This window comes from Podarcis melisellensis, assembly GCF_964234715.1.
Source record: "Podarcis melisellensis genome assembly, chromosome: 3".
NCBI lineage: Eukaryota > Metazoa > Chordata > Lepidosauria > Squamata > Lacertidae > Podarcis > Podarcis melisellensis.
In genome coordinates, this window is record NC_138530.1 from 40,703,194 (window position 1) to 40,722,896 (window position 19,703).

At 39.3% G+C, this 19,703-nt stretch overlaps 1 protein-coding gene across 2 annotated transcripts in view; it reads right to left on the reverse strand.

The window, feature by feature from the left end:
• Window positions 1–19,703, reverse strand: part of CRIM1 (cysteine rich transmembrane BMP regulator 1) — a 126,963-nt gene that overhangs the window by 3,118 nt on the left and 104,142 nt on the right. For both annotated transcript variants that reach the window (XM_081905034.1, XM_081905033.1), the window contains 8 exons: window positions 15,130–15,286; window positions 11,358–11,479; window positions 9,951–10,160; window positions 8,028–8,243; window positions 6,726–6,947; window positions 4,155–4,349; window positions 2,553–2,675; window positions 1,007–1,194 (listed from right to left, as the gene is read on the reverse strand). In XM_081905034.1, the coding sequence (XP_081761160.1) occupies window positions 1,007–1,194; window positions 2,553–2,675; window positions 4,155–4,349; window positions 6,726–6,947; window positions 8,028–8,243; window positions 9,951–10,160; window positions 11,358–11,479; window positions 15,130–15,286 (1,433 nt within the window). The remainder of the gene's footprint in view (window positions 1–1,006; window positions 1,195–2,552; window positions 2,676–4,154; window positions 4,350–6,725; window positions 6,948–8,027; window positions 8,244–9,950; window positions 10,161–11,357; window positions 11,480–15,129; window positions 15,287–19,703) is intronic.

Here is a 19,703-nt window from a genome sequence, read left to right on the forward strand (position 1 = left end):
CAGGGACTTTTGCATGCAAAGAGCATGCTTTACCACTGAGCTGTGACCTGAACCTACTGCCAAAAATTAGCTCATGCTTTGCATGTAAAAAAATCCCAGGTTCAATCCTAAGGATCTCCATTTAAAAGAATTGTGTAGCAGATAAAACCCGGAAGAGCTGCCATCTGTCAGAACAGAGTAGATAATATTGGACAAGATAGACAAATGGTCTGATTTGGAATCAAACGGCTTCCCAAGTCCCTGTGATTTATATGAATGCAAGTTCTAGCATTGTGAGCATCACTGTTAACCATAATCGTTGGTCCCAATAAAGATTGGAATCAAAAGCTAGAGAACACAATCCAAATAGCAGAAGAACACTCAGTTAATTTGCATGCACAAAAGTGACCTCCACGAGTCCATCATTTGGATCCTTCACAGTGTACTCCTACTCTAGTGAATAATGGCAAGCAGAGAGGATTCAATAAGTACCTGATGCAGCCTTTGGCCACAAATGAAGGTCTTTCTGCTACCTATGATAAGTAATATTAAGCGCAGAAGGGAAAGCTGCAACAAAGGTCGCAGCTGCATCTTTTTATATATAAAGGCCCAGGCAAGCGTTGATGTTTCAGACCTTGAACCTACTAGGGGAGAAACTCTAGATCAGGCATCCCCAAACTTGGTCCTCTAGCTGTTTTGGGACTACAACTCCCATCATCCTTAGCTAACAGGACCAGTGGTCAGGGATGATGGGAATTGTAGTCCCAAAACATCTGGAGGGCTGAGTTTGGGGGTGCCTGCTCTAGATCTTATTTGAACAAGACCCCATACAATCTGGGGTGTAATTTAAATCATGTTCAAAGGGAAAAGCCAGACAGACATTAGTATTTGCCCTCCTGCCTTTTTGGAGCTTTCTGCCATCCCTTTTCAATTTTTGTTCAACTGTCTTAGCCAGTTCTAGAAATCATGCTACCTGTTTATACCAAATGCAGTACAAGAAAGATGGTTATATATGAACTCCATTTACCTTTGTTGGTGCTCTGTAGCAGGACACTGGTATCCACTGCTTTTTCTGATTGATAAGTAGAAGTGCTATTATAAGAACGAGAGCTGTCATGATGGGCACTGTCACCCAGGCAAGAGAACTAAGAGATGCCTCTGCACTTGGTTGCGATCCTCTGGTTTCTCTATAATCCCCCTGAAGATGACCCATATCTGAAAGGCGTGAATAAGCACGTTGGTAATGAACAATTAAATAACACCCCTAATAGAGAATCAGAACAGCTCCATCATGTCACTATTTTTAAAATCCCAAGGCAAGACACCATTCTTAGTAACAATAATTCTACACTTTACCCTATCAAGTTACCTTGGCTATGCATTATCTTACATAATAAGATGACATGTAACAACAAAGTGAAAGAATACTATAAAATTACAGTAGAAATTACAGTAAAATGCATGAAATATTTCTATGGCACTAAAACATGCTATTGAAGACATGGAAGGGAACTGATTCTGGTAAAGTCCATAATGTTTGAATCCAACATACCTAAAGGATCACCTCTTCTTCCTTACTCTTTACAGTAGGGGTGGGTAACCTTTGGCCCTCCAAACATTATTGGGACTGCAGCTCCCAATTCCCTGACTACTGGCAGTGTTGGCTGAAGTGGACAGAGTTTGCAAGTCCAACATCTGGAGAGCCACAGGTGCACTACTCAGCCTTTTGAATTGACTGTCATCTTGAGTTTATCATTTTACACAACATTGTGACCACACTGTTGGCAAGGAAGCCCTTCCAGTGAGGGATGCCTCAACGCACCTGCCCAAACAGTAGGCAGAAGCTACTAGCAGCAGCAGCCCCCATACAATGGCCAACAGAAAGCAAAGCACAGTAATCTCAGGGGCCACGGAATCCTGAGCTGTCCCTGATGTCATCAAGTGACAGCAATGGGCCCAATGCAGATATCACTGTTCCGTAAGTAAGTCTTAACTGGAGCTAGATATTTCTTATAATTTATAGGCATACTATTTTGAGAAGATGAGTTGTTGAAAGCTTTATATACATTTATATTCACTGATCCAATTCCAATTTAACATCGTAACAGAATTAAAACCATATTAGAATTGCTTGAATTATTTTTTTTTAATGCAGCAACTACACTGATTACCCCAAAAGAAATAATCCTTCTGTTTATTATCTGCTTTGCCTCTGGTTGTTTTAATCTGATGAAACCACATGAATTTAGAGGCTTTTCCTATTGTCTTATTGCTATAAGACAAAGGTGAGATATGAGGTTGATTGGAAAGGCATCTACAATAGGTGATGTGGGTGAATGTAGACTAAACGTACAATGCTTGTATCAATATAAGCAGAAACTCCTAAGTAGTTGGATGTAAAAAGAGAAGAAGAAAAAAGAAGAGAAGCATGGCGGTAGATACTGGACTTAGGCTCTGTAGTGAAACCTGGTTCTCTTAGTCATGGATATGTTTTTTAAAAGACTCCAAAAAGTGATTTTGAGCAAAAACCCCTCCCAAGCAGCCTCTGATTCATGACATGAAATACAATTTACCTCTGTGGATATGAACAATGTCATTTTCACTGTGTGTAGGCCAAACTGGTGCTTCCAGTTCATTATTTCCTCTATGATTTGTCTTCTCAATTGGAATGTTGGTAGGTTCAGGTACATACATTTCTATTAAAAAAAGAAAATTGTCAAAGGAACTTATAGCCATTAAGCTTCATTCCATACATTTCCTGCATTTTAATGTTTTACTCTATCCTGCCCACCTACTGCTTCTATCATGAGGCCAAAGTAAAACTATGAAGTGTTTGAGATACCTTTTGATACTTCATTAATGTTTTTCTTGATATTTTCTGGCACATTTGTTGTTCCTGAACATGACCAAGAAGGTAATTTTTGAGTCATCAAAAATAAAATACAGTGGTGCCCCGCAAGACGAACGCCTCGCAAGACGAAAAACCCGCTAGACGAAAGGGTTTTCCGTTTTGGAGGCGCTTCGCAAAACGAATTCCCCTATGGGGTTGCTTCGCAAGACGAAAAAAATCTTGCATCCCCCCGCGGGTTTTTTTCGCTTTTTTCGCCCTTTTCTTAAGCCGCTAAGCCGCTTATCAGCTGTTCCGCTGATAAGCCGCTTAACAGCTGATCGCTGGAAGCCGCTTGACAGCTGTAGCGCTAATCCACTAAGCTGTCAATGGGCTTGCTTCGCAAGACGAAAAAACCGCTATACGAAGAGCCTCACGGAACGGATTAATTTCGTCTTGCGAGGCACCACTGTAATTTAAACAAAGGCCTGCTCTAAGTGTATCACTACTGGAAAAAGGCACAATAAGTAGGCTTATGTGCTCTTCTCTCTTCCTCCAGTACAGATGCATGGAGGAGATTTGAGAAAGTTGCTTCCTCTTTAACAGTAGCTGTAATTTATTGTTAGATCCAAAAAGGGCAAACTGTGGTTCAACTACAGCTTATTTTCAAACAGTTATACCTGAGAGGACAAAATGGGTAGGGGAGTGTGTGAACCTATGGCTACCTAATGTTAAATCACAGTTTACTTAACATCTGAAATAGGCCAAATAAAACACTGTAGAACAAGCAAAACTTAAAAACTGTGATAGAAATAAATAAATAAATAAATAAATAAATAAGGCATTTCTGTTTATTGAAGCATATTTGAATGGCTGAATTATTTGTTCTGAGAGAAAACAGGAAAATATTCATTTGCTGTATTCCAAATCCTGATTCAAGATATATTACATCTGAAACAAAAACAAAATGTTTACTTAATCCTCAGTCTAAATCAGGCATCCCCAACCTTCGGCCCTCCAGATGTTTTGGACTACAATTCCTATCATCCCTGACCATTGGTCCTGTTAGCTAGGGATCATGGGAGTTGTAGGCCAAAACATCTGGAGGGCCGCAGGTTGGGGATGCCTGGTCTAAATGATACCAGCGGTGTCGTCTTATCTTTCTCAATAGAGTAGCTATATTGTAAGATAGTTGCCGGGAAGGTTTCAAAGGAGACAGTTTGGTTACCAGTATGTCTTGCAATCCTGGATTTGAATAGTATTTGCGTGTCTAGGCGAAGTGATGATCTATTTTATGCATGTGCAAAATTCCTGACAAACTCTTAACATAAATATGAACATAACTTACCTGGACACATGGGACAGCAACTTCCTTCCACGTTGATGGGCTCCACACAAGGAAGAGGAGGGCAACTGACTGTGGAGCAAAGGGTCTGACCCTGCAGACAGTAGCAGTGTGTGCAGCTATCAATATCCCAACGCTCTTCATCCGCGTATGTTTTCCCATTAAAGTGACACACTGCCTTCTTTGATGTTGTGTCTTCTGTTGAAATAACATTGCCACAATTGGGAGTTTAGAAAGCCATTTCAGAGTAATTGAGAAAGAGAAACAAGTGATTATAGACCCTGCCTTGGGACTAGATGATTTGTTGTTGTCGTTGCGTGGCAGGTTGACATTCTGCTCTTGGCTGGAAGCATCTGTTTACTGCTAATCAAATAATATATAGCAGGTACTGAAGTTCCGTTATGAGGAGAAAGGAATCAAATAAATTTTGCAGATCTTCTGAGATCTGAATTGTTCTCTCCAACTTTTTCAGTTAGTGAGAAATTAAAACATTTTTGTGTTAATGTTTTTCAGTTTATAAAATAGATAATGTATGTATTTAAACGTTTTTCAGTTTATAAAATAGATAATGTATGTATTTAATGTGGTGTTGTGACTGGAGTATCAATACTAACCAGCAAAATCAGAGTTAAAACCTTTGCTCAGTTAGTTATGAAGTCATTAGGTTAGTCTCCTTTCTCTGCATTAATTCCTCCTCTGTGAAATGGTAATAACAGTCTGCCTTATACCTGATAAGCAGTGGAAAGACTTAAATGTACTGGAAAAAATTATTAATAGAGCCATTATGCTAAAACCAAAACTGGTTTTACTGAAGATACCTTAAGTAAAATAAGTCCATAGTTCTTATTTCTCTTGGTTTCCAATGAAATTCAAAATAAAAACTATATATGTCTATGCTTAATACAACTATTGTTTAATTATATTTTAAAAGTTTCAGAAACTCAAGCAGAGATGCATGAAACTTCTCTAACAAAGCAAACCAAAACCACTCTTATTCTGGGCTGGGGTATTTGGCTTAGGTGATCTTTTGGCATCCCACCAGCTGCTGGGCAGTATTATGTAAGGTTCCTCCCAGTGGGAATGGTATGTTCTGAGGGCAAGAAGTGGGCAATGGATGCCAATATGGTATCAGAGCCATTGTGTGACAGCACTAGACACAATTGCCTTGCCCTTTCCTGCACTGCAGTCACAACCCTAAATTGCTAAAATTTAGTAACTTTATGAATTATTACTTACAATGTTTTCTATTTGCTACATTTTAATTCTAACTTTCCTCCAAGTTGCTCGCTGGGGTGCACATGATTCCTCCATTTTATCCTTATATCATGGTTCATACATTTCTGGGTTACTGGGTCATTTCTAGAATCTTCCCTATTCAGAAATTGCTGAGAAAATATTTCAGTATCCAGGTTTAGGGGATTACTCTACAGTGAACAACTAGGAAGGCATGATTTGGGTATTGACGTCTATGTAGTGTGGGGAGACCACAGTGGAAGAGGGGTGTTGAAGAAACACAATAACCTGAGGCTTATTACAGATGTGATGGGATTAAAATATCAGCCAAATGACCCCTAGATATTTTGGACTACAAATGCCATCAGCATGGCCAATGGTCTGAGATGATGGGAGATTTAATTTAAAACTTGTGGATGACATTAGGTTGGGGAAGGCTGTCCTGGAGTCTGGACGTTAAAAAATTCCATCAAGCACCCAGCCACAACCTTCACCTATCTGTTAAAAAATCTGTTTAGAATCTTGGTCTTTTGAATATACATCTGCCATACTGAAGGCATGTAAAACACTGGCTGTTCCCAAGGTTCATTGCTGAGGAAGGCACTTTTATGTGCATCTGGCCTCTCTTCTGCACAGTAATTTTATGCTGTTGACAACAAATAGAAGCCAAATGCATGGTATCGAACCATGGAGTGTGCCAGGATGAGTGGGATCAAAAAAACACTGTTTCAATGTGCAGTGCTGCCAAAAATAGGCGTGTTTGCATATGTAATTCTTTGTATGCTGGGGTGGGGGCAAGAGTTATTATAAATTAAATCTGTTTCTAGACAGAAGAGGGTCCTCTTAATAGCTAAAGATAATCTTTTTGCAGCAGATTTTCCTTACTAAATAAAATTTTAAATAAGAGATTAAAGGATAATGCCACTGCATTAAAAACCAACCAACACCGTTTAATGTCTAGATGCACCCTTCAGCTCCATTGGCACCAATGAAATACAGTTTTCAGTTAAGTCAGGTTCCACTGCTTTTAGTGGGAGCAAGGCATGACTCATTATGGCTGGATTCTGGACCGATGAAAATAAGAACCTATTTTGGCCCAAAATGCAACAACACATTCTCAATCCTATGAAATACTTTCATGTTAGAAGATGACATATATAAAAATATATCTGCTAATAGTATTAATAAAAATAGTATCACTGTTCTCAGCAGAAACAGCAGGATACACCAGAAATAAAGCATAGAAGTCAAAGGTGGTAAAAATTGAGAAGACACCATGATATGGAGTAACTGATTAAAAGCCCTCCTATCACATCATTCTTTCCCCTTTTCAGAACTTACCTATACAATAAGGACAACACTGTCCCTTTCTCAAAACAGGTCTGTCACAAGATACTGGAGGGCAAGACTCAGAATAGCAGCTGATTTCACCATCCATACAAATGCAACTGGTACAAACATTGGGCTTCCAGGATTCAGCAGTCAGGAAAATATCACCATCATCGTTTTTGCAGTAGCTGGGCATGCTCTCGTTGCTTGACAAGGAAGGCTGAACCGGCTCATCTAAAAATATAAGCATGCAAATAAGCAATCAAGACTTGCAAGGCCCTGCCTATCCAAACCAGTGGAAGGAGTCATCCTGTTAAATGAATGTCCTCCAGTCCACTCAGGCAAAATCTAGGAAATGACTTTGGTGAGCAATTTAGTTCTCAACAGTTGCTCTCCTATCTTTCATAGTGTAATTTTTATTTAAAGGCTTATCTGCACAGTTTTTTGTGATACAAAGTACATACAAGCCATGAAAGATTTCTGAATTTTGGCAACTTTACCTATCACACAGTTCCCTCATTCTTATATCACTATAGACTTGCATTTGGAGAAAAAGAGGTACAACTTTGAGATAGCATTATGAGAAAGTACAGCTAGCTGTTAATTTAGTCATGCCCGTCAGGAAGTTGATCCACACATACCTTCCCTGAATACAAAGGCTGCACTACTTCTGGGGCATAATCAACATAGCTTAATCAACAGTAGTGGGTCTCACAAAGTTAAAGGAGCAACTTGGCAAGTACAGAAAATTTACCTGTAATTTTATCTGTATTTAAAGTTAAAATTAAATTAAAATTAAAACTTTTCTTTTTAAAAAAAGAGGACTTAAGTCTGAAGTGAATTTTTGCTGGATTAAGTTTACAACTTTTTCAGGAAAACACATTTTAATACCCGTTTTGATGAGAGAGTTATAAATAGTGAGTTGTATCCAATGAAGCTTTCCTGTTCATGCAAGGACTTGTGCTTGCACAACTGAACAACCCATAGTAAAAGTTCTGCATCATAGTAAATGAATATCTAATTAAGCCAATAACTTTTCAGTAATTCTTGTTAAAAACGTATTGATTTATGACTGAATATCTGCATGCTGGCTCTCATACTTCCTGTTAGCCACAGGTTATGCTATCTGTATCAGAGCTTTCAGCCCTACTAAACACTCTTCTAGCTTCACAGACTTTTGTTCAATAATTGTCAGTTTAGCTTACTTCTTGCACACTTTAACAGGGATTAAGTATTATATTTCAGAACAGCGTCCTGCATAGAGAGAACAAACAACTGGGAAGTGTATGCTGAAACCTGGAAAGTAATGCTAACCTGGGCACTGAGGACAACATGAGTCCTGAGTACGGGAGGGGTTCCGACAAAGAAGAGGTGGGCAGACTTCCGTGTCACATAAAACTCGTGCATTATGACATGTGCACTGTGTACAAGTATCAATATTCCACGTATCTCCTTCCAAAAAATACTCTCCTCCTGGAACATAGCAGATGGTTGGACCACTGAGTTCCGGCTTCTGCACAAGGGATTCATCTGAGGGGGGAAAAGAACCCCAAAACAAAGTAACAGACAATTAGACTCTGCGGAATTCAAGCAACACATTAAGTTTTGCAACAATAGATTTATGAACCTGTTTATGCATAGATAACATGTAAAAAAAAATATAGTACAACATTATTATGTTAAAAACCCAGTTTCCTGTATTTCATCAGCAGTGCGATTGAGTAACACTATTTTTCCGCATGCTATCTCATATGTGCCAGAGCCAAGGAAATGTAAACTAACTACAAATCACCAGTAATGAATATTCCATATAAATAAATGTAAAACGAGGCACAGAATGTTACCATGGCTACCAGTCTCACAACAACTTTAGAATACCAATAACATAGCTGTCCTTGGTCCTTTTTCCTTACACAACTGACCTTCGAAGTTTGAGAGAATTATTAGCAATATGTCAAGATCATAACAGTAAATGACTATTAAGAAAATGTGTTTTTTAGATCATGTTTCTGGACAAATGCTCATCCAAAGTAGCTTAGGGGCAAAACAAAAGATCAAACCAGGGCTAAATTTAAAACCTACAAATCAATCCTTGACATAAAAATCGACTGAGCTTCCTCACACCATCTCCCCCTTTCCCTGGGTCAAGCGTTTCAATACTGTACTGCACAAGACTTTTATATGCAAGGAGGGTAATAGTAGATTCCTTCCTTACTTCTGATTTCTGAGTCAGGTCACACGGAATAACCATGTTTCCTAGAAAGCCTAACCCTCTCATCTTCAGTGATCTACTTTTGTCCATAATTTTTCATGCTACCTTTTTCCTTTCACTATAAAACCACAGTGAGCAGCAACTAGACTCTTCCATGCTACTTATAACCTTGAAACAGAGCACAGAAACCTTGCTAAACCCAACACTTTAAAATTGTCCCCCATAATGCTTAATGTGCTTTTGACACACCTGATAGCTGCTTGCAAAGTATATATCTGAAAATGAACACAGCATGAAAATGAAATATACAGATTAGTATTCAAACCCTGACCTAAATTCTGGGCTTGAATACAAATTTGTATTCCAGTGCTCCAATGGTCAAGTATAATGAGAGTTGCAGTTAGCCATCACTGCTTTAGGCACAGGCTAACACATACACACAGTGATTCAGATTCTGTTATGATTCAAGAAAAAGCAATAGTTTGTAGTGATGTTTGGGTTAGTTTCCTTGCCACATCAGGGTGAACTCTGTGCATAGAGTATGAAATAGGTGAACATATGCAGTAAGAAAAAATACTAACTCAACTAATAAATTGGATTCAAAAGTCACTGACAGGTTGGCAGCAACTGGGACAGAATTTGAGAAATATTATGCTGTCTGCCTCACAGTAAGTGCATCTAAAATTTAGAGAATTCTACTCCCCTCCCCCTTTATTGGAAATAAAAACTGCTAAATGATGAAGTACACCTCCTTCCTTCTGCTCTCAAGACTTTATTTGTCTGCATTAAATTAAAATGCTAACAGCACTCAGAAAAAATACTAGGCAATATATTTTATGGCTAAAACTGAACATTTGTGATATATAAACTTAGTGTCAATTGTTAACTTACAATGTTCAGGGCAGAATTATGTGGAGACAAAATACTTTGTCTTTACTGTTCAATTTTCCTCCAAAAGGAGAAAAAGAGATGCAGATAGAAAGCAAGGTGTGCTTTATAGCCCAATAGGGAACACAAAATGGTACCTGGACATGATGGGCAACATTGCCCTGGATGTATGGTGGGATTGCCACAGTTTGGTACAGAGCAGGTGATCAAAGCACACATCTCCCGTCCATTATGACAGTAGCATTCGCGGCAGCCATCATGCCAACTTTCTTCATTTTCGTGACGGTGCCCATCCACTGACAAGCAAGAACCTGCCTTCGCTGGTGGCATTACAGAAGCTGGTATCTCTGTATGAGTTTGTTTTTTTTTTAAAAAACAACCAGTGCATTAACAGGATGGTAATAACAACCAACAGCTAAATCTTCTCTTGTATTTGTTGTAGCAACTTAGTAAAATGTTCAGACTGAGAGGCTATGTATAGCATAGATTTCTAATACGCTTCCAACAGCAGAATGCTGAAGGGCAAACATACAGAACATTTAATAGTTAATGGGAACAAACTCAAAGAACTAGAAAGAGATCAGTAGGTTTATTTTTTCAAAAGTTGATAACAGAAGAATATTCAAACACTGCATTCATGAAGTAGTATTCTCCTGTATGTATCCACAAAAGGTGGCTCTGTGAAGGACAATACTATCTTTCAGAATGCATGGGAGAGCGATCTAACTGAAGATTGTGAACTTTTCCCAACTATTTTGGGTATTGAAGTCTGGAGAACAGTTACTCATTGCCTCCTCTCCTTCTGTTTAACATCTACCTAGCCAACAGCCGCCCAGAGTGGCTGGGGAAACCCAGCCAGATGGGTGGGGTATAAATAAATAAATAAATTATTATTATTATTATTATTATTATTATTAGTAGTAGTAGTAGTAGTAGTAGTAGTAGTGTGCTAGGTATTAAAGGGCTGTAGGGTTGTACAGATCTGTTTTATACCACTGTTTCTTACTGAGAACTTGTATCTTACACTAAGGACCAATATCCTGGTCCTGATCCTTTCCTTGAGTGATGCTCACATCACAAGGGCTTCCGTGGTCAGTTCAAGAGAAATGAAGATCCATGTGTCCATTCCTCTGAATGCCAATTAGAATTATCCAGCGAAACACATGCACCTAAGAGCCCTATGTCTACATAGATGCTCTGGATAAGGGTGCATAATGAATCCACTACAAATAATTGGCCATTTTTCAAATAATTGACATCTATAATGTACAGTGATCTTTTAACTGTAGGTATAAAAAACTTTTAAGAATATGATACTATACAGTACAGGGTTTTTTATAGATTGAATAAAATAAGCAATAATTGAATCTGCTTGTTCAAGTTTTTCATTTTCAAATTCCTATTAATTAATTAATTAATTACTACCATCATTATTATTGTTATTATAGTTGGGGTTAGATGGGACTCACTTTCAAGACACATTACATTTTCCTTAATATCAAAATGGGTTGGAAAAAAAACAGCTCTGAAGGAATTGAGTCTACCTGTACATTTGCAGACAAGGCATCCTTGATTGTTTTGCTGGTAGCCCATTGGACAAATCTTACCACATGAAAGTTCTGGGCATTTTTTACAGCGGCAAATTTCACATCCATGTTTGTTCTTCCTACACGATTTAAAAAGATATATATTTTGATTAGTTATACTTTAAAAAGCAGCCTACCCATTTGTAATTACTACATTTCCCCCCCTGAAATGGCAAATGTTGAAAGTTATTTAATTATAATTCTGTTCTCAAAGGGAGTGAAACAAAAAGAAAAAAAAACCTTGTAGAAGAAATTTAAGCCTTTTGTTTGTATTGTGAGATGGCTTGCAGCAAGGTCCTGTTTATAACATCACTTAGGAACAACTGTTTTGGTGTGCATATAAAAACACCTACAAATTACAGAACATTATGAACTCTTCTCCATCTCATAGGCAAAGAAACAGAACAAAACTAGACAACAATTGTTTTTGATTACTTGCAATCTTTTATAACCTTTAAAGAAAACAGCAGCTTCCCCCACCTCAGGACTGAAACTATGGTGGTGGTAACCCTTCTCCTATAGAGCAGGAGTGTGGAACACTTTTGACCTGGTGGGCAGTGGCGTAGCGTGGGGGGGGGGGTGCAGGGGGCCCGGCCGCACCGGGCACAACATCTGGGGGTTAGGGTTAGGGGGTGCAAATCCACGGGTTAGGGGGTGCAAATTACTTGCCTTGCCCCGGGTGCTGACAACCCACGCTACGCCACTGCTGTTGGGTCAGATTTCCTGCAACCGCTGGCCAAACATGATGTCACAGAGACATCAGGTGACTGATAGGTGGTGGCTCCCACCCACGTGGGGGAAAGGGTTGTGCTTCACCATTGCAGTGCCTGTCAGGAATGTGATGCTAAAGCAGCATCCAGCAGACCTGAACTGTCTGCTCACCAGACCTTTCTGCTCAATACAGGAATCTCATTCCCCAGTGCATTCCCCAGGGAATATGCTGGCAAAATAACTCCCAGAACAGAACCCTCTGTTCTAGCTGATGAGTGATGGTTAAATTCTGCTGGCTGAAGGGGCTGGTTTCGCTAACACATTCCCCACAGGATAGGGTTGTCAGCTGATGGATAGGTGACCGTGGTTTGGGGGATATGGCTTCACAAGCTGCCGTAACCTGGACTTCCAGGTGGGTCAAGACTGTCCTGTGTGCCAGAAATTCTGTATTTCTGCTGTAGAGTTTTCACAACAAAAACTAACCGCCCCACCTCTAAAGGTGTTTTCTTTCTTTCTAGGGCAAAAAAGCACCTGTGTGGGATTTTAGCTGGGAAAATGACATCAAGAAAAGTTTATAGCTCCTTCCCCTGCAAACTCTGAGTAGACCTACTGAAATTAATGGACCTAAGTTAAGTCAAGCACATTAATTTTAATGGGTCTATGTTGAGTAAAACTTAAGGTGAATATCACCTTCTACCTGCATTTGGGCTCATTGCAGCTTAAAAAAAAAGACTTGAGGAGGTACAAAATCCATGCATGCATGTGTAAAATTTACTTGGGCCCTAAGATTGTGATTTTAAAAACATTTACTATGGAGCTACACAAAGTGGGACATACTTTGGAGTATAAGGATTGCACTGTAAATTTTTAGAAGGATCTAATAGAAATCAGAAAAGAAAGATGCACATGAATACCAGAATCAACATTTTAGAAAGGTCTGGCATATCTATCTCGTAAGCTTACCTTAAAACCTTAAAAGAACCATTACCACTTAGGCCAACCTTGTGCTCAGAAACTCAATTGGCTGGACATCTGTGCGAACAGCTACAATTCCATATTTGAATTGACAACACTTACAAGTGTGTGCTGACACTAGCAGCAGCCACAGAAAATTATAGGTAACTTAAGACAGATATATCTTTTCCTATGTTATTTTTTTAATAGAGCTTGGCACAGCTACTCCTGTTCATAGAATTGTAGAGTTGGGAGGGACCCTGAGGACCATCTAGTCCCAATCCCCTTTAATGCAGGAATATGCAGCTACCCCATATGGGGATCAAAGCTGCAACCTTGGCATCATTAGCACCACACTCTAACCAACTGAGCTATCCAGGCTATCTCAGAACAGAGAAAAAGTAATTCTTGTCTAAACTATTTCAGTAAGATTTTGGCTGTGGCCTTGTCTTATCTTCTTTCTGAGTTCAGAAGAAAAAACTAAGAAACTCATTTCATGTAGGAATATGCAAGATGCATCAGTCTTTATTCAAAATTTCAAGTGCAGAAATCATCTTATCCACCAGATGCGGCACCAGTACAGAGTCTGACCCAATGGTTAAATTTCACCAGCTTCTCTAAACACAAATGAAAAAGAGAACTAGAGCTGGGTCTCATCTATTTACTGATGACACAGCACTCCAAATCACTGGATGACCTCTCCCAGTGGTTTCACGTGGGAACAAGATGGGAACCATGTGGAAACACCACAGACCAGCAGCGAAGCAACTAAAAGTAGTTCCACAGTAGTTCTTTTTGGTTTGTCCCTCTGGGAAGGACCAGGAGCCACTGCAGCAAAGTGCATCCAAGTCCTATCCCAGCCAGGCAACCTGGAAACTTATAATGGTGATGGTAGTAAAAGCTGAAGAGAAGTCCAGCAGAACCAACAGCCTACCCCCCCCCCCCACGGCCAGTTCCTCATCAGTATATCAAACAAGGTGATAATGACTTCTCTCCATCCTGAAACTGAACTTGAGGCTGGACTGAATTAGATTTAGATAATTTCTAACATCCAGGGATCCCTTGAATTGAGCTGCGACCACATGCACCAAGCACCTTGCCTCAAAAAAGATTATGGGAGACTGTAAGTTGTCCAAAATGTTGTGACTTAGAAATAGTTTCTTCAACAAAGTTTTACAACAGCCTTGTTGTAGATTGTGGAGCTATATTCTCCATCATTCTAAGGAGGCACTGACCACTATCTTTATGTAATCGCCTTCGGTTGCCTTAAAGGCAAGGGCCAAGCACTCAGGTGCTTGGCATCACAGTTCCAAGAATCCTGCTTATCTGTTCAGGCAGTACAAATTGTGATCACAAATTGATTGGAGTCACATTTTTCCTTAAGGATGAGATTAGGTAGCTTGTAAGTGCCCATCGAGGTCCCATCTTGGGGAGAGAGGATCTGGTCATAATAATCAATGACCCATCAAGGCTGGAATATTGTAAAATGGGATAAAGAATCTTTGTCAGTCACAGCATGATATTCCCTCATGGACAAACGTCCAGGGGCCATATGCCATGAGTGAGCATAGTCAAAACAGATGGACATACCCACCCCTAGGCTGATGGATGAGATAGAAGTGCTCAGGGGAGACCAAATATCATTAAGAAGGGGTATTAGGGGTACTTTGCTAAGCAGAATTTGGCAGAAGTTTTTCTTTTGGCTGAATTCACACAAACTATTTCTTCTGATGGCGCTTCAGTAATGCTCCTCAAACAACTGTTCAGTAACCCACACATCAATTTCAGCTGACCACAGGAGGTAGAAGAGATAGTAAGAAAATACTTCTCAAGTTCTAATCTTCTCTTTTTATAGTATCATTTTTTGCCATTTCTAGGTAATCAAAAGCATTTGTAAATGTATATACATTCAAAGTTATCCATGTTGATATGTACTTCTGAGTCTATTACATACTCTGCATGCTACATGTTTTCCTATTATACATAGAACAATGTTAGTGGGCTTTACACAGTATTATTTGTTTATGGATTGTGATAAGTATGTTTTAAAAGGAAGAATACGTACAAGTATCCAAATGGACAGTACTTGTCACATACTATGGGTTTGCATTTCTTAGGTCGTGGGCGACACTGGCAGGTCTTACAGTTGTGGACATCAGTCTGGAAGCCGAAGGCACAATCCAAGGAACAATCTGACATGAGGTCAGTACACAGCTCTTCTCCTGTGAAGAACACATGAAACTTAGCAAAAACCGCTAATACTTATTCGTATCAGAAATGCAGGCACATGAAGAATACTCTCCCCCCACCCCCGCAACACACCTCACAGCGTATGGTATCTTGGAATAGGTCATGGCAGCCTGACTGGAATCATGAGCAAGAACATTTCATTTTGATGCAGTTCACATTTGTGTAGACTACTAGTTAGGCAAATGTTTAAGAAAGCACAGGAGGGAGCCAACAGAACTAGTTGCAAAATGAATTTGCCTTTTCTGGAAGCAATAGATGAAGACAGTAGTTGTAGTCCAAAGACAACATTTAATCATAACGGACCTCTCTATTCAGTTAAGAGTCCCCCCCAACCCCATATCTTCTCTCTACTGCAGCTTCCACACATAAATTGCAAACTGCAGTTTAAAAATCATGCTGCCTCCTCAGAACTGGAATCTGTTGCAAAAGACCACCAAATAAAAGCTTTGGGTACATGGGTTTTCCCCTAAACTACATAGAAATGGCTTCCCTAGACTGCAAGTAGGGATCTTGCCTACATATACACCAATTAAACTAATTATGTTAATGGTTAAATCAGCAGGAGTTTCATGTAATGCATTCAGAATTAGGCATCAGAGCCTTGCAATTCTGAAATGGCTATAGAATCCTCACACCAAAGAAGTCTCTCATTTACAGATTTTCAAACCACTTGCTGTTAAAATTTACATAAAATCATCATATTTTTGTCTAGAATATATCCACAGGATTTGGAATAATACTAATAGGTGAGACCATTAGTACTTACCTGTGAAGTGTTATTTTTCATGCATATCATGAAATCAGGTGGGATGTGAGCTCCACCAAGTGGTTGAAGGCAGAAATTGCTGCTCAATTTGAAGAGGCTTCTGGTGCTTTGTTGTACATACAGCCAATTGTACGCAGATAAGCCATGTATACAAGAAGCAAACAGCAAACACAAAAAGGCAAACACGCAACAGTCCCTGCCTAGAGAAAACTAGAATGTGGGGAAAACTGGCAAGTTTCAGAAATTTTAACAGAAGGAGTTAGGCAGCCAGTATAACCACAATAGGGTGATGTCCTGGTATCATGTTATATGTATGAAAAAGAACCTTCACAGGTAAGTACCAATGGTAACTTTTCTCTTGTGTATCATGACATCATGTGGGTCATACCCAAGCCGACCCATGTAGGGTTAGACATTAATAAAAGGCTGGCTACCTATTAGGGACAGCGTGTTGTAGGACACACTTCTCCAAAGCTGTCTCAGCTGCAGCAAAGAAGTCCACCTTATTTTATTTATTAGATATATATACCACCCTTCATCAAAAGATTTCCGGGCGGTTCACAATGTATAGTGCTTGATACATGCATTGGGGTTAGCCCAAGCGGCTGCAGTACGGTGCAGGAGCATTTAAAGAGAATGCTGCCCCTCTTTCGGGGATCCTTAAGAGACCAGAGATGGCTGGAAGCGAATTCCAGCTGTAGAACTTTGCAGCACCCAGCAGCCCAATGTTATGGACCACCACCTATCTCAGTACTTTAGAATATGACCTCCCACTGGTGGCAGGGTCGTGTCAGAACTGATTTTTTTTTTTTGTATTTGAACTGAGAGGAGGAAGAGAACATGCTCTGGAATTGCTGTTGCCCTCTAGTCAGAGTTGTTGCCTATCCCAGAAGGGGTGAGAGGACCAGACATATTTTCCTCTGAATGGACAAAAGGACTTAGGCAGTTGGTATGGGTGGTAGAACCAATGAAAAGGATAGCGATCTTCTATTTTCTTGGCCAAATGCATAGACTTCGTCTTGTCTTTAGACTATACCACGTCTGTGCAAATAAACAAGAAAAATGTTGAGGGAAAGGAAAAGTGGTAGGTGGCTAGACCAAGGGAGAAACAAGAACTCAGATTAACCACCAAGGAGATGGACTTTACAGACCCAAAAGGTTGAACACACTCATACCTACTCCAGAAAATTAGAGACAAAAAAAGCTTCTTCAAATTGAACAGATATTCCTTCAACCACTAGGGGGAGCTCACATGATATGTACAAGCAAACAGATGCAAACAGTTTTGAGTGACTAATAATGTACTACTGAAAACTTTTACCTTACTTTTTAATAGTATCGTAAATAATACACAAGTATTTTACAGCTACTAAGGTTGCAATCCTAGGTCTACTATCTTGGAGCAAGTCCCACTGAATACAAGAGGTCTTACATTTGAGTAAACAGTATTGCACTGTAAGGCATAAAGAAGCGATCCACAATAAGGAAATGCGAGGCAAAGGCAACAGAAAAGGAAGTCAAGAGGTGAAAATGAATGGATAATAAAAATTGGATGTACCTGAGAATGGATGAAACAATGGATCAAACCATTATGCCAAAATAAAATACTGAGAAACTTTCTGAATAGGGTAGTAACTGCATAGTTCAAAAGGATTCTAAACGTCAATGTTGTTAATCTAATGCAGTAGAGTACAGTAAGGATACACTCTGATCTCCTGAATAGAAGAACTAATTTTCTGAATGAGATCAGTGATAATTCAGCACCAGTCAGATGCCACTGAGTTAACAACCCTCTTTTTCCAGAGTATGGTAATCAGAGGTACAAGACATCTGAAAATGAAAATGCCATTTTTAACTGTCATTATAGTCGTTGATTGATGATTTTTATAATCCTTTTTTTAAAGAAGATACATAAGCTTATGTCCATCACCATATCTTATGGCAATGAATTCAATAAGGCCAATGATATATTGCATCAAAAATACGATAAGTATCTTGAAAAGTAAGCATAGTAACAGCATGTATGATATATAATCCATTAATACAGATGTCACAAAGAAAACAGTGTGGCTTTTCCAAAGTACTATGCAACACCTGACATGCAAAACTTCCAACAACATTAATGGCAAATTATGTCCCAATAACATTAAAGTCAAATTAAGATCCTTCAGACCACTTCTTCCAAATACAGCTTATAACTATGTGTGGATATCTTGCAAGTTAGTATAAATTCTCATATATTCATAATGCAGCATTATTACGCATTACAGCAGAGGCAAAATCTCCTTCCCAAATTGCTCTTGGTAATTTGGATGTGTGGTAATAAAAAATATTTTTACCAAATACATAATGTGGGATTAGCCATTTGTGCCTGCACACAGATTCTTCATACACAATGAAAATCCTGGACCACTTACTTCAAAGACTGTCTATTGAAGCTTGGGACCCAAGAGAAAGAGGAGGCTTCCTTCAACTCCACAGGCAGCTAGTGGCCTCCATTGCTTTTGGAAACCAAGAAAGTGATGGAAAAAAGTTTCACGTTCCACCTAGCCTGGAGGAAATGGAATGGGTCTTTTCAAGTGCTCAGGCAAGACAAGGAAAAGTCATTCAAAACTCAGCAATGAGATTTAGGAATGTAAGAACAGTATCCTGTGTTTTTCGTTGGTTGCAACTGCACTGCCATATTCCTAGTAGATTTCTGGAGCACTTATATATATAAAAAATAAGTCAATGATCTGAGAGAAACATACTCAATTCTCCTCATGTTTTGGACAGCATCTGCTGAATCAAATAAGTTCTTGGTCAGAATTGTTTTCTCAAAATGGTGCTAGTTTTCAGACTTTGAGAAACATCTATGAGGTATCCCCTTCCTCTTTTTAGATGGGTATTTTTATTATAGAGGGCACTTTGTTAACTGACGTCTGATGCATTACATAGTTTTTGCCGGTTTTAAAACTACAGTGTTTTATATTTGCATAGTTTATTTTTACTGGGTTGGATCCAAAGAAAAGTCTACAGAAGGCGACTCCTAAAAATATATTATAATTTAGTATAATATAAGTCATAATTATAAATATTTAAAATAAATAAATAATTACTTTCCTGCCCCCTCCTTTCCCTGGCAACTCACTGAAAAGTCTGTTCAAAAGGCAGGGGCGGGGGCGCACTTCTGTGGCTGAAGAAGTGGGCCGCAGCATGGGAAGTTAAAGGGAATCCCCCAGATTGGGCAGAGGCAACTTCCACAAGTGAACCGCTCACACTATTCAGTAGGACCCTCCAACCTGCAGGAGCAGTTTTTCACAGGCTTGCCTGGGGGAGAAGAGGAATGGTAAAACCAGCACCAGGCAGCCCCCTTCTGTGGGCTTTTCCGGATCTACCCCATTATATTTTATGCCAACTGCTTTAGGACTGCATAGCTTCTCCATTGCTTTAGGCCTGAATTGGATATTTCATCCTAGGCCAAAATGCCAGGTATAAATCAAGTAACTTATTTTTTCTATTTTGCCTCATTTTTTATTTGACTTTCTTCTGGTTAAATCCTTTTACCAAATTCTATCTCCCCTCCTTTCTTCTTGATCTTTCCTATTCTTTTTCAAAAGATGGCCAGGCAAAACAGTAAAGAA